We start from the raw sequence: 16,508 nt of genomic DNA, 5'->3' as shown, positions 1-16,508 counted from the left end.
AAACAAATGCTCCACAAGGCTACAAATGTATTGTTATTGCTATTCTTTTATTACTCTTCTTTCTATTCAGGCCTCTTCTATTCATATTCCAGTCTCTTATTCAAATCAATGCATGGCTGCTAGGGTAATTTGGACCCTAGCAACCAGACTGCTGAAATTGCAAACTGGAGAGCTGCTGAATAAAAAGCTAAATAACTCAAAAACCACAAATAATAAAAACTGAAAACCAATTGTAAATTGTCTCAGAATATCACTCTCTACATCATACTAAAAGTTAATTTTAAGGTGAACAATAACACCAAAAACATTAGTCTTTTAAAGTAGTTATAATGTAATGTTCTCATGTCTGGTTAGAACTATGTGTTTGCTTGAGCAAGACTACTATAGTTTGTATAAATCAGCTGCTGTGTAGCCCTGGGTTCAGGATTCAAAGCTGAAAACGAGAAAAGACACAGGTTTACATTGCAGATAAGCACTGTAACATACAATGGGATTGTACAGCAATGTTCTGTTATCTACCATGTAACATGTACCTTTTCTCCTACCGTAATCAGCTTGAGTGTGTTGAGAAAATTTATCAGGATGAATATTATTGTGCAGTGGATAGTGGGCTCCCTCATATATATGACTTTATGTTACTGATCTGTTCTTACAGTGAGCTGTTGGATCTTACAATGTTCATTGTATCAATGTACTACATGATAGCGAGACTTGTGCCACATTTTGACTAATCTTGCTGCACTGATATACACCAGTGATGAGAGACAACATAGAGGGACTCATTTATGACTGCCTTTTCCACAAGTCCACGAGCACTCATTTACATTAAAGTGCTCCAATTTATTATCCAGCACAAGGTGCAAAGAGCAGCCTCCGCTAGTGTAGGAGAACCGTGTCCATATAGCCTGCCATAGGGCAGGGGGAAAGTACAGGACCCTGTTATGGCCAGTGTCTGTTGGCATCTAAATAACATACATGTTGGAGACAGTGGGGTGACCCCTACGTGTGTCCCCCTGCCTGCCCCTCATGAATACAACATTGCCAAACGCAGGCAGCACTGTGTCAATAGTCAGTAAATGATCTCAAGTATCTCTAGAGCAGAGGTCCCCAACCTTTTTTTTTACCTGCGAGCCACATTCAAATGTAAAAAGAGTTTGCAGAGCAACACATGAAAAAGTCCCCTGGGGTGCCAAATAAGGGCTGTGATTGGCCTATGTGGAATGGCAATTAAAACTCACTTTCAAGCTCAGAATTCAAAAATAAGCAACATCCAAGGGGTTGGAAAGCAACATGTTGCACAAGCTACTGGTTGGGGATATGTGTACTACACAGCCCTGTGTAGTCTGACTCCAGATATCTAGTCAAGTACACTGCTTTCCTTCCTTGCTTATAATTCTCACAATGGTTTAGAGATAGGGGGCAATTTTAGTAATATAGCACCTCCACAATCATTGTTATATTTCACAGCCCATTCTGAAGAGCAGCAGTAGCATTTCTTATTTTGTGTTTGCTGTTCCACTACATTAAATGATGCCATGCAAACAATTCTCCTGGTGCCTTAAGCAGCCCTGGGGCCTAAAGTCAATTGAAGGACCTCATTTGGCCCATGGCCTTATAGCTGGACAAACCTGCTCATTGCATTAACAGTCTCTTTCTAAAACTATAAAGCTTTTCTGTTATTTTATATGCATTGTACAGGATTAAAGCACCACCTTGTGTTCAAATTCTGTAAATACACATTTGTACACAATACAGTGTTTTGTTAGGAATGCATGTACTGAGATGCTGAATATAGGGCTTTGCTGGTGCTTTTGTTGCATATTACTTTATTTATTACCATAGATAAAGTAGTTATCCTGCCTCTGAACTAGCCATGCATCTGAACGATATGGTGATTCTTAAGCCAATTGAAATGGTCTAACTAATTCATAATCTGTTGTCGTGCTATAACTACACAATGCCAACAATAAAATGGGTTGGTCACCTTCCAAACACTTTTTTCAGTTATTTTTAGATTATTCCCCAGAAATAAAGACTTATTTCAATTACTTTACATTATTTATTCTTTAATGTTTTTCCAAAATCTAAGTTTAAAGTTGAATGTTCGTGTCTCTGGTGTTTGAGTCTGGCAGCTCAGTAATTCAGGTGCAGACTCTAAACTGTTACAATTTTGCAACATTTAGTTGTATCAATTCTAACAGCTGCCTGTAATGAAACTCAGAGATTCTGCTCAGCAGGGACAAAGATAAGAAATGTATTAACTAAATATATTAATTTAGAACAGTTTACAGGGTCGGCGACCCCCCCCCCTCTCGGAGCTGCTTTAAAAGGTGAAAAATGGCACTTTACACTTTAATATTAGAAAAACGGTCACACATAGAAAATAGAAAGTAATTGGAAAAGTTATTTCTGGTGATCTATCTGAAAACAACTAGTTGTTTGAAGGTGAACAACCCCTTTAAAGTACCATATGAAGGTGGAGTTTTTTTGTCACACTACTAGTAATGTGTTCTGTATCCTATGTTTTGGCTTGTAGCTTATATGAAACGAAGACACAGCTCAGTGAGTGATAGCCAGCCCTGCGAGCCCCTCTCATCTGGAATAGACTACAGCCAAGGAGCAAGTCCACAACCTCAGCATCATCTAAAGAAACCCAGGGTGGTGTTGGCACCAGAAGAGAAGGAAGCTCTTAAAAGGGCTTACCAGCAAAAGCCATACCCTTCACCTAAAACCATTGAAGAACTTGCTACACAGCTAAACTTAAAAACCAGCACTGTCATTAATTGGTTCCATAATTATAGGTAAGTCCTTTACTTGAAGTATGTTTGCTTTGAATGTGGGATTATTCTTGTGTTCATTATAGGGCAGTTTTCTATGATTAATAACTGCATGCTGTCATTGAGACATTTTACGTTTTAGTTTTAAATGAAGTCAGGAAAAACATTAGGGACAACATTTAAAACCAGTTAAGGGGTATTTCCACCACACAATTGTTTTAATCTCTGTGTAACACAATGTTATATTTGTAATATAGCAGCTTTATTTTGAGGTGATAATAGTATGAGCATGTGTACTGTACCTAATGATGAAACTACAGGTACGGGACCTGTTATCCAGAATGCTCAGGACCTGGGGTTTTCCAGATAATGGGCCTTACGTCTACTAGAAATTCTTGAAAACCTTAAATAAACCCAATAGGCTGCTTTTGCTTCCATAAAGGATTAATTATATCTTAGTTTGCTTTAAGTACAAGGCACTGTTTTATTATTACAGAGAAAAGGGAAATCATTTTTTAAAATGTGGATTATTTCGATAAAATGGAGTCTATGGGAGACAGCCTTCCCATAATTCAGAGCTCTCTGGATAACTGATCCCATACCTGTACCAAGAATACCAAGAATAGTGAATTGGGAATAGTAGCTGACCAGAGAGGTTGGGTATGAGGGTATTGTATAGTTCAGTTTTGTATTTGCTGAATTTCATACAAAGAAATGAAAGTTTAATATCAAGTCAGTAGATCCAGTGGGACTAACTAGTGGGTTCGCCAGTAAATGAAAAAAAGTATGATTGAAGCTGCTATGTCTCAGGGTGTTTGGCAGTAATGTAGGCCACTCTGTCTTGTATGTGGTTCAGAGAATGACTTTTTGTCAAAGGAGATTTCACAACTTTGCATGTAAGTTTTGACAAGGAATTGGGGAAATGTTGAATTAAAAGGCTACATATATGCAGATAGGTCCGGATTCACAATAGTCCTTGGCATTCCAAGTACACAAAGTCCCAAACAGCCCCCCACCAGCCCAATAAATAGTGTCTATCGAAATTTACAGCAGCCCTTCTGGCATTTGCCAGAAGCCACATATTGCCAGTCCGGGCCTGTATGCAGGGGATGACCTGAAAGAGCAAGTCGCATAACTTAGAAAGCAAACCTAGGCCAATTGATAAATTGTGTGAGCAGGGATGTTACAGCCACAAAGTTTAAATAACATTAACAGAAAGAAATAGACTGTGAGTGTGGTACTGTGTGATAGAGAGGATTTATAAAGTGCACTGCAATTAGAGATTGGAAAACAGCAGACGCCACATTAAGAGAAAACAGGAATGGAAACAGGTTGCTGTTATAGACTGTAGCTTCAATGGACTTGTAAGTTAAAGATCGCACCGAGTAATTAGGTTACATTTACATTGTATCGTTTTTTTTTTTTTTAATAATTTGCTTCCTCTTCTGCCAAAAATGATTGCTCTTTGAGACTTCAGTTTTATCTTATGGGTCAGTCCACACGAGCAGATTCGGGGAGATTAGTCGCCCCATCGACAAATTGCCTCGTCTTCGGGGCGACAATCTCACCGAACTGCCTTCCCCCTGCCCTCCGGAGGCTAAAATAAAAATTGCCTGCGGCAATTCACACGCGGTACTTCCTTTTCTGAAGTTGCCCGAAGTGTCCTTGTGAGGCAACTTCGGAAAACAAAGCACCGTGTGAATTGCCACAGGCGACTTTCATTTTAGTGGGCGGAGGGCAGGGGGAAGGCAGTTCGGGGAGATTGTCGCCCGGAAGAAGAGGCGATTTTTCTCTGGGACGACTAATCTCCCCGAATCTGTTGTGTGGACTGACCCTATTACTTACAGTATCTTCCTATTCAGCCCCTGGCCAATTTATATTCCAGTCTCTCATTCAAGACACTTTTCTGGTTGCTAGGGTAAATTGGACCCTAGCTACCAACCATATAGCAGTTAATCCAAAGAACTTCTGAACAAAAAGCTAAATACTAAAAGTTATTTTAAGGTACATAGTGTCTGTGTGTGAAAACTGAGCAGTGTACTCTTATCAAACTGTGGGGATGGCCCCCTGGGGGGCTGGAACAATAGCACAAGGCCCAGCCTGAATGCAATTTTGTGGGAAATGTGAAGGAAATGCTTATTTATTGTCCTAGATAAGTCCAACTTCAAGGTAAATTAGTGTGAGCTCTGGAACAAACGCTTATGTTTTGTTCTAGATATCTGTTCTAGATTTAACATTGGTTTTTTTCTATACGTGTATTATGAATTTATAGGGGGTCCCTGACCAAAGACTGGACATTGAATGGGGCTTAAACTTAAAAAAATCTGATAACCACTACCATGCAGAGATGGAGAATGACTCCACTGCAATTTCATTCAGATGGATCATATATCTACAAGCAGTCACAGTAGCCCATTAGACAAGATATAATCACTAGCCTCATCCTAACTGAATTGTCTTAAGTATTAAATGTAAGAAAGATAGTAATGCAAAATATTCAGAGTTATAATGCAAGTAATTGTGGTAGAATTGGATATTGAATGGCAAAATTAAGATATAGTACAATATAATTGGACTTTGAATGCATTTATGAATACTGTATACCTCTTCTTTTGTCTTTTAGATCTCGAATACGAAGAGAATTATTTATTGAAGAGATTCAAGCAGGCAGCCATGGACAGATTGGTTCTAGTGACTCCCCATCAGCCACAAGCAGCAGGGCCGCACACAGCTCGGAGGGAGACAGCTGTGATGGTGTCGATATGGAAAGCACAATGGAGGGGAAGCATGGAGCCCTTGATCAAGATGAGTACAGCAGTCTAAGCATAAAGTCTCAGGGAGGACAGACTGATTCTGCATTTGAAGAGAGCGAAGATGCCAGACCTACTGAGAAAACAGGATCCACCCGCCCAAGAGATGAAAGCCCAGACAACACAGATGATGAAGGCCAAAAGAAGCTGCTGGGTCAGAGTTCCCTTTCTGGATCAAACTGTTCTGGGGAAGGAATGAGTACAAGAAAATCTGCTACTGAAAAGCTTTCCTCTACCTCAGCTGCCTCAGGCACAGTCTCTGCAAAGGAGAGTTCCCACAAATCCGATTCAGAGAAACTATCGAGTGTGCCAAGTACAAGTTCACAAAAAGGAAATTCTATTCAAAGCTTATTTAGCTTTTCTGAGACAGCAAGTTCCAAAAACACACGGGACAACACATTGAGGAAAAAGAAAGCTGCAAACTTGAACAGCATAATTCACCGCTTAGAGAAAGCCGCTAGCCGAGAGGAACCCATCGAATGGGAGTTTTGAGATTAAATTAACCCTGGTTCCAACAAGCTGGGGAAACAAAACTGGACCTTTCACTGGTTATATCCTGTCGCGCACTTATCGCCCTGCAGGCCACAGGGCAAAAACGCCATAGGCCAAGGTGCATATAGAATTCAAAAGGAGCATTAAGCCCATTTTTTTCCTTGTGTTTTCGAGGATAAAAAACGGATATCTGTAGTCAAGCTTTTTTGTACCCTGAAGTGTTTTTACTATTGCCCTAAGTGATTTTCACACTTTCTGGAATAACTCTTACAGCTTTGCCTTGTGCCCTCCTTTTCAGTGTGGGCTTAAAAATAACAAAAAAAAGAAAACTTGAAAGAAAAAAAAACAACAAAAGAAAGAAAAAAAAAATAATGAACCCACACCATATATGGGGCTTTTTATCTGCCATGAAATGGCTGCAGAGCGATAATACACTATGTTCTTCTTGTACAAGGAAAAGGAGGAGATTTTTTTCAGGAAAATGTTTTATTTTAGGTTTTTTTTTCCATTTTTGGTTTTGTAGCTGTTTCAGTTGCCACTAAGAGATTGCACAGTCAACTGACTCTAAACACACTAGTTTGGATTCCTATTTTCAAGAAAAAATAGAAAAAACCCATGCTTCGAACTTCAAAATAAAACACACATCTACTCCACTTATTTTCTAACAAAATTCACATCAGGAAAAAAAAAATCTTAATTTGTGGTAGCTGACGTAGTGTTTTCTTGTTAGTGGGATAGAATCTAGTGCACATTGTTTCATAGCTTTAACCGATTCTGGTCTTTTCCTAGCCAGAATCTGTTTATTACACTCCATTTTAGGCCAAATCAGGACAAATGATCTGAATTTAGGTATTTTGTAATCTGCTTTTTAACCTCTAACCACAGAGCACGCTGATCAGACCTCATATTTTGGAGGGTAAGGGGTACAAGTTGGAATGTTTCCTATTGTTCCAATGAGTCATATTTGTTGTTACGCATCACTGAAGGATAAATAGTTACTCAGAAAATAGATTTAATTCGCAAAATGCTGCCAGAGGCAGACCCTTAAATGCAAGTCTTTTTTTTAAGTTACAAAAAGGCTTTCTTTTCTCTGATTTAATAATGTAAATAGATAAATATAACCAAAATCACATTTAATTTTCATTTGTAGTTTTGATTTTTTAAGTCTGTTGAACCCCGTTCCAATTTGTACCCTTTCCTTCCATGTTGTTGATATGTTTGTATGAGAGCAAAGAAGTGTGAGAATAATCGTGTATGCAATTTTATAAGTCTGTGTATTTTCCTATGTTATTGTGCACACATACGAGTGCATTACTGCCACCTTTTTTCCAATAAGCTGGTTTATCTGTTATGGCTTCTACAAGTTTTGCTGAACTAGACTCCTTTATCGCCATATCTTAAAAACTAACAATAGATGATTTCAGTATATATATATATTTTTTTTGCTTATTTATAGGTGCTGTATTTTATTATCTGATTGTTAGGAAGGGATGAAACAGGGCAAAATATTCTTTAGAGGGATAGACTGCCGGCAGTATTGGGAATAATTTACAAGATGTAGTTGTCATACTGTATATTATTGATTTGAAGATTTTTTTTGACCTTATTGTGTATCATTGAAACATTTTGTCTTAGGTCAGCATCTTTCGATGACGTTATTTGGTGCATTCGTTACTTAAGGTTTAATAATATTACTATTATTTTTGTTTGCCTCTCATGGGGAATGGGGGGTATTATTTTTTTGTTGTCTTGTTTTTTTTAATCATGCCCCTCTGCTACAATTCAGTGAGCTTATATTATTTAGTAGAACAGTGCAAGGCGCAGAACCACATTTCTTTACAAGGTCGTTGTCTTATTGCTCTTCAAATATGTCGTTCTTCGGGGTGTAAACAATTCCATTTTTGAAGAACCAAAATATTAAGTCAATCAACAAAGACTCCAGGAGGCAAAAAAAAGGCTTCTCCAGAATCCTAAAAGGTTATTGCTTAGTTTTGATTTATTGCATTTTACTATTGTGTTTTATTTTTAGGTGTAGAAGAGAACATTCTAACTATTGGACACCATATTTGCCATTCCATATTTTTAACTTCTCCATAACTTGCATCTGTTTTTCAAAGCCAGAAACATTTTCCATTTCACAAAGCATTTCTGAACTTGGTCAGTTAAGTAGCACTTTCTAAGAAGTGGGTAAAGGTTTATTCCGTATGAAGCACTGAGGTGGTCCTCTGAAAGGTTATGTTTGAGCACCGTTTAGTGTCAATTAGGTTAAACTAGGAAATTAAAATTGGGTTTCTGCTGAGAACAGCTGGGCTCTTTCTTTTATAGAAAGTGCTTTCTACTGATATTGCCTTGCATAGTATCAGATCATTCTAGTTGGACGTCTTAAGTTTGTCTTCCTTTCACGATGGGCCCCTGTGGCACTTACTTCCTTTTTCCTGTTTTTGTATCAGCCTGTGGGACCTAGAGGCCCCAGTCCGACTTGGCCTCTGCCCTCATGAACTTCTTGTATACTTGTTTTTATGTGTTACAAGTCTGCCTGAATTTGCCACCAGATATAAAAGGAAGATAAATGCGTACTCACCATTGGACTGGGTGTCTGGGGCCCAGCGGGGTTCACAGACACTACATACCCCCTTCCATACTCCTTCTATTGACATGAATGGACACCACCTGTCACCTCTAGAGACTATTGCTTTTTATCCCAAAAATGTTCAAATGCATCATATCATATAATTTTATATGGCAGAAAAACATTAGGCAGGTTAATTAAAATCATATTCTTTTTATTTGAAAAACACGCACTTATGAAAAAACTTGAAACTTAAAAACATTTTCACGTAAAAATGTGAAAAAACTAGAATGCAGTAAAATCACATTCTACCCATTATTCGGTGTCTGACAGATTTCAAATTAATTTTGAAAACTCAAATTGAAGAATAGCTAATAATTTTTAAATATAACTACCATTGTTTCTTACATAAATTTGCCATTTTTTCTATGCCACATTTTTTTAAATTCAGGGTTGAGGTTTCAAGTTCACAATTTTTGCAGCAAAAAGCTAGTAGCGTGATAAATCTTTACAGCGCTGTGCAATATGTTGGTGCTCTAAAAATACTTGATAATAATAAAATAATAAATCTGGCCATAGTATACTATAAGATTTATAGCCCTGTAAACAGACCTTTATTAGGTGTCTAACGTGTGTATGTAGTATATACAAAAAGCAATAATTATATAAGTAGATAGAAGTATTGTAAGGTTTTTACTATTATTTGGTAATCTTGCAAAGGAATCAAGTAGAAAGTATTTTTCATTTTAATGTTGTCTTATGCAGTAACAGACAAAATTTGTCCCAATGCAGTTATCAACCAATCAGACATTTGCTTTCAACAGATAGAGGAAAGAAAATTCCTTGCTATTACATTTTTCAATTTTCCACTTCTCCTGTCTTAATTGTAAACTGCTTTAGAAATTGTCTATTCATCTTTTATGGGAGATCTTTGCCTTGTAGAGCATCATGGTCTTCTTATACCGGCCAAATGTAGCAAGAAACATATATTTCTTACTTAAAGGAAAACTATACCCCCAAAATGAATACTTAAGCAAAAGATAGTTTATATCAAATTGAATGACATATTAAAGAATCTTACCAAACTGGAATATATATTTACATAAATATTGCCCTTTTACATCTCTTGCCTTGAACCACCATTTCGTGACTCTATCTGTGCTGCCTCAGAGATCACCTGACCAGAAATACTACAACACTAACTGTAACAGGAAGAAGTGAGGAAGCAAAAGGCAGAACTCTGTCTCTTAATTGGCTCATGTGACCTTACATGTGGTTTGTATGTGTGCACAGTGAATCTTACGATCTCAGGGGGCGGCCCTTATTTTTTAAAATGGCAATTTTCTATTTATGATTACCCAATGGCGCATACTACTAAAAAAGTATATTATTATGCTAATGGTTCATTTACATGAAGCAGGGTTTTACACATGAGCTGTTTTACTCAGTATCTTTTAATAGAGACCTACATTGTTTGGGGGGTATAGTTTTCCTTTAATGAATTTGTACTTAGTTGCAGGGAACATGCAATTTGATAACTGCTACTTATTGCTGACTAATACCAGGGCAAGAGTAAATGAGGGTATTAGTGGAGACTTTCATGGAAGAGGAGTACAGGCAGCAATTTCTGTGACATTCACTAGTAATGCTGAGGGAATCAGAGTCCTTCTGTCCATTGAAAACCTATAACCAGCCTAGAATATTTCCTACACTGCCTATTAATGTGAACCTTCCTGCAACATCAGCAGTGACTTCTTAGGTATTTGACTCCTCTACCAGCTCCAGCACCTGGAACCTGACCAAAGCTAACTACATCAACTTGGGCTTCACTTGGCTAACTATTCACATTGTGACCCTATCCTAAAAGCATATATTGATACATATTTACCTATCTACCAGGTCTGGATTGAGAATTAACATAGGCCCTGGCATTTCAGGTACACAGATGCCCAATCAGCCCACATAGAGGCCCAAACAGCCCCCACCAGCCCACTAAATACTGACTTTCTATTGCAACGTATAGCAGCCTCTCTGGCATTTGCCTGAACCCACAGATTGCCAGTCTGGGCCCGCTTTCTAACAAGAGCATTTGTTTCAATAAACCCAGAGAGGAATCATATAGAAAATCACTTGGGTAAGATGTTTGAAGCAACATGAGTGCATTGTAATGGCATTTGTTTCCCCCAGAAGTACTTTTCCTAGTTTTTGCCAAATAAATGCAGACACACCTTTGATATACCTAAGATTATATGGCAAGACCCATGGAAATTTTCAAACATTGAAAGCAATGAAACCTACCTATAGTTAGAATGCTGGAGTCATAATTGTCTAAACAACATAAATCTACACTACATTAATTGAAAACTCTTTATTGTAACTAAACAAGTAATGGGGGGGGGACTAAAACGCAACTTATTCTTTTTGAAAAAACATACTCATTGCTTTGATAGTTTTTTAAGCTTGACATAAAGTGATACTCCTGTAGTTAATTCTGTTCACTAAAGCTAAAATGTAATCAATTCAAATCAAAAATACATTTAAGAAATATATATGCAAAAATTCCAAAACCTTGACAAAAGTTGGTTATATGTAATTGTTATCTAATTTATGCCAAGATTATCAACCATTTGTTTAGCCTGGGTATTGCCCATATTGACAAATGAAGGAGAAATTAAAAAAAAAAAAGAGCACACATAATTGCACCGCCCAATGCTATAGCATAAATCAGTATGTATATAGAGGAAGTCACTAATTATATAACAACTGTTATTGACCTGTACACTATTGCTAACTAATAGGTTATTTTTATGTCACATGTTTGGTATTGGACATATTAGATTAACAGGGTAAAATATATGTTCCCATGAGGAAGAATTTCCTATAGACAATTATTAAAAAAAAAAAAAAAAGTTTTCCTAAAAAAAATCTTGGAAACTTTTAGAAATTATTTTTAAGCACAAAAATCATGACAGAAGCCCTAAAATGTTTTAGTAAATAGCGGGAAGACACACTTTTAAATAAAAATCATTGATTGTGTAAAAACATTTTCAGTCTTAGGTGAAAGCTATTTTTAAGCAAAATCACTGTTACTAAATGATTACATTTATAATGGGAATGTATAAAATAGCATTGTTAGAATATATCGCACAACACCAGTTTACCATAGAAAGATGTGCTATATGTAGAAACACATTCCAACATTCATTAGAGAGAGAGAGTTTGGTTATATGTATTTTTAGTTAAGCATTTTGTTTACTATAATTTAAATCATATTTGGGCTAATGTAAATAAATTAACAATTTAACAATTAATAACTAATAGCATCCAATCAGTTACTAGCTTAATGTCCGTCACCCACTACATTCTAGGTTCTGATTGGTTGCTATGGGTGACTAGGCCTGGCCCTTTATGCGTTTTATTACATAACCCCAGATTTTAATGAATCTCTAATTGTGTTTCATAAAAAAATGTAACATTTTGCAGTGTGTTATTATTTGATACCCAAATCTGTATGCTTTGTTTAGAACCTAAAACCTCCTCAGAAACACCTGAGCCCCATCTAGTTCCCACTCTCATCATACTATTGTGCACTTGGAGGGTTATTTTATTAACGCAATACATTTTATTTTACTAGATAGTAAAAAAAATAAAAATAAAAAAAAACAAATTTTTACTCTGAGGCCCAGGGTATTATGGGTCAGCCTAAGTGCTTATTACGGAAAGCAGCCTATCAATGTACTTCCCTGCACCCTATCTATCTATGTTTCTGTCTGTCTATCTATCATCTATCTATCTATCATCTATCTATCATCTATCTATCTATGGGGTATATTTATCAAAGAGTGAAGTTAATAGTGAAGTTCCGCCACTAGAGTGAAATTCTGCCTAAGAATCTATCTGCCCAACAGCAGTAGCAGCCAGGACCATATTACTGACCATTACATTAAAATGTGCCTTAACACATTGTTTCCTTAGACATATCATGTTTTAACACCGCAATGTGTGTTATAACAAAATATATTAGTATTCTTTATTTGTCTATTCAAAAACGTAAGGCAGGTTGTTAATATCTTCATTTAGCAGACTGGGTTCTTCCTACAGTCAAGGAATTTTTTCACTTTTCCATAATTTGTAGTATTTACATTCACTGTGCTTTTTTTTTTTTTTTTTACATTGTCTTAATAGCAATGGTTCTTTTAAACAAATGTTTCAATAGTAAATAAATTCAACAGATAAACTCAAGATGTCCAAAAAGGCAACCCTATAGTTTTTGCTGTACTACAGTTACTTGAGAGTGATGGGCACTGCAATTTACTATCAGTTATAGAATTACACTTTGTACATCCATGCTTCTCGTGAGCAACATACAGCTTTTCAACCCTTTCACGCTCATCCAAAAATACTCAAAGCAGGTGCTCATTTTTGAAGTCCTGGCTTGGAGGCAAATAGACTGCCAAAAACAGCGCCCACTAGCCAAATAGCCAATCACAGCCCTTATTTCACAACCCCCAGAAATGTTTCCTTGTTTTTGTTGCTCCCCAAACCATTTGAACGTGTCTCAAGGGTAAAAAATGGCTAGTGGCCCCTGCTCCAAAACAATAGTTAAAATATCCGAGCGCTTAGACCCTTAACATGAGAGAGCCAGCAATGATATATCATATTGTTTATAGAGAAAACATATATCCTACTGGTCTTTACTGTAGAAACACAAGAATTACTCTGTATATATATATATTGAATATACATTTGGTTCTATAGCAGGTTTGGAAAAGAAATTCATTTATGATTTGCATTCTCTTGCCTGTTGCCTCCTGGAGTCTTTTTTTAATTGAGTTGTGCAGTTTATGTTGTAATTAAAAATACTATATTTGCTGCAGTGTTCATTCTAGAATACTTAGTTACACGTTCAGGGCTGGCAATAATGCAGGTAACCGGAATACGAAACAGTGTGGATCCTTTTAGAACCTTATTTTGTTTAGGTTTCTCAGTTGGAAATATCACTTGTTTTCTTGATTCCCAGGTGTAATACATTTTACAATGTAGAAGTGTTCTTTTATTATACCAGTTTCCTTTGTTAAAGTAATTGGGGTATGAGTTAAAGAGCCACTATACCCTAAATTCCTCTCATACTGTTGGGGAATACATTGAATTATGGTATCTCTCTGTGTGTCTTTGTGATGAAGAATGCAATTTTGGTTGGCCTGATCCCAGTGATATCTAGCAGGCCCCTGAACTGTTAGGCAGTACCCCTTTTGGCTTCATGTAACAGGAGTAGAGCACAATGAAACACATAAGAATGGTGATTATGAGCAAAAATAAAACCTAGGGAACACCCACCTTTTACAATATCTGCTTGTACGGTGCATTACATCGCAGAACAATATACATTTCTTTTTTTTCAGTTTTGACGCAGGATTACATAATGAATTATACAATGCAAATCTACAAAGTCATTCAAGTAAGGTGGAGGGTTTGGTTTTATGCAAAAAAGCTGGTGCTGTCAACATGAGAAATATATCCACGGAGTGTAGCTTGTCACCCTCCAGCTGTTGCTGTACTCTACTAACCTTAGGCTTTCAGTGAATACTGGTAGTTTTATTTCAGTAAACAGCTTTAACGTGGTTAAAGGATGCCCTTACCTGCTAGAATTATACCATATCATTTCTAATTATAAGCCCTTATAATTCTGGGAGCCAAGTGTCTATGCACCCCTTCATCAGCTCTAAATCTAGCCCTGAACAAAGCTTTTCTCTCATTTGAAGTTCATTGCAGATTATCTCTCGGCCATGTTATGTATTTTCATTAGTAGACTCTACTATCAAAGCTGCCATATTGCTTGTCTCGACCAGGATATTTTTTGTTGATTGCAACAGAACTACTTGCATGTACATGTTATCCACTGGTGATTCATACAGTATATCTTCCAATAGTTTTCTATTAAAAAAAACATATCTGTCTGGCAGGCGTGGGTCATGTTACCCCACAATAAAGCATTCTGTTATCAGTTTTGGAAGACCCAGTCTATTTTGTAGCACCTTAGAGCAAGAGACAGGCATTTATAAACCTAATTACAAACATCATTTTCATGAACAAGTAGTATGGCAGTGTTCAGATATGCTGATATTCAAGTAACTTCGTACATTTACTTTAATAATATACTGACTATTTGAAAAAAGATGAACTGAAATTGAACCTCATATTTACATGGATTTTTTTAACGCTGTTTTCACTGCTGCATTCAGAGAATGGCTCACATGAGGCAAGCATTATGGCAGATTCTATTGATATTTAGACATGGAGAAGTAATGTTCTCTACATACAGTGCTGTTATACTTTTTAGACCCATGGAGCACACGGAAGAGACATCCCTTATGGGCAGATTCAGGGAGATTAGTTGCCCGGCAACAAATCTCCTCTTCTTCGAGGCGACTAATCTCTCTTAACTGCCTTCCCACCGGCTAGAATGAAAATCGCTGGCAAGATTGCACTCGGATCGCTTTGTTTTGCGAAATCGCCCATTTCTGAAGTCGCCCAAAGTTTCCACTTTGGGAGATATCGGAAAACAAAGTGCAACGAGTGCCATCCCGCCAGCGATTTTCATTCTAGCGGACAGGGCAGCAGTTCGGGGAGATTAGTCGCCCTGATGAAGAGGAGATTTGTCGCCAGGCGATTAATCACCGCGAATCAGACCATGTGTCTCTGCCCTAAAGCTACACAAACTGTCTCAAGCAGCCATGTGTGACAGAGCATCCTCACTTTCTGTCTTACTCAACACCTGACCTACTCCATTCACCAAGGTGTGTTGTACACCGCAAACAGTACCCATTGAATAAAATGGGTATTGCCAAGCCAAACTGTGAGCTAGAGCGCACACAGCTCCACTCACACAGCTCCACTCTCACTGTACTGGGCTCCCTAGTGTCTCCTACAGCAGTTGTTGGGGTCCCACCAAGTGTAGTAAATCTTGCCTTGCACCAAATACTTTTATAGAGCACAGCTTTTTTAAGGCTGACAGTATAAGTGGAAAGTAAATGCAATATATGCCCACTTTTCAGAAAGCTATATCATCTTTTGTTTGTATTTCTGCTTCAAAATGAAACAGAACCCCATGTTCAGTAATTAGAGTAATAAACATGGCTCTCAGTTCTCTCATTCCTGTAATATACACACAGTTCTGCTAGGTCAGACTGAAGGTTTCATGTCCAAAGACAATGTTTAACCTCTAATTAGGGGAGGGGAAAAAAAACATTTCTTCATGTCCCTGTTTATTTAATATAAAATTAACAAATTCTATTTGTGCAAAAACTACTTGCCATTAAGATGGGTGCAGCTTTTGAATGCCCTGACTACTAACACAGCACAAGATGAACTTAGACGTGATGTACTCATTTTTTTCCTTTTCATTCTCTTGTTTTCTGAGAGGTTTTTGAATAAGCTCAATTTCCCCAGTGTATTGTGGTGTCTGACATTTTTAGCAGTATTTTATGTTTTTGCTGTATTGCATTAAGTCTTAGATGTTTCTAGAGCTTGTTATTCACAATCACATATTTAAAAGAAAATCCTCACAAAGACCCAACTGACCAAAAAACAAAAAAAGTGTCTTTTTTGTACACGTAGCTTTGAGAAGCCCATATTGTGTTGCTGTGATTCCTCATGTGTAGCCTTTTCTTTCTTGGTATTTGTTTAAACATATAGTACAAGTTTTATGGCTGACACCAGTGGGAACTGATGTCTCGTCAGCAGAAAGGCATTTGTTCTGTCTTTGTTTGGGTAGCCATAATGTTTGTTCTCAGCACTGTACAACGGTCCCTATATGATATGGAGAAGCAATATCACTGTATGAATCTCACACAATGTATT

At 37.2% G+C, this 16,508-nt stretch overlaps 1 protein-coding gene across 3 annotated transcripts in view; it reads left to right on the top strand.

Annotated features, from left to right (window-relative positions):
* cux1.L (cut like homeobox 1 L homeolog) overlaps positions 1-16,508 on the top strand; it is a 248,213-nt gene that overhangs the window by 197,201 nt on the left and 34,504 nt on the right. For 2 of the 3 annotated variants that reach the window (XM_018246295.2, XM_018246294.2), the window contains 2 exons: positions 2,537-2,801; positions 5,401-7,713. The exons of the other annotated variant lie outside the window; for it this stretch is intronic. In XM_018246295.2, the coding sequence (XP_018101784.1) occupies positions 2,537-2,801; positions 5,401-6,079 (944 nt within the window). In that variant the 3' untranslated portion in view covers positions 6,080-7,713. Of the gene's footprint in view, positions 1-2,536; positions 2,802-5,400; positions 7,714-16,508 lie in introns of those variants that run through there. 3 annotated transcript variants of the gene reach the window in all.

Source organism: Xenopus laevis, chromosome 2L (assembly GCF_017654675.1).
Source record: "Xenopus laevis strain J_2021 chromosome 2L, Xenopus_laevis_v10.1, whole genome shotgun sequence".
In the NCBI taxonomy this organism is placed as follows: Eukaryota; Metazoa; Chordata; class Amphibia; order Anura; family Pipidae; genus Xenopus; species Xenopus laevis.
The sequence above is the reverse complement of the archived record's forward strand: the minus strand, read 5'-3'. Positions and strand labels throughout refer to the sequence as shown.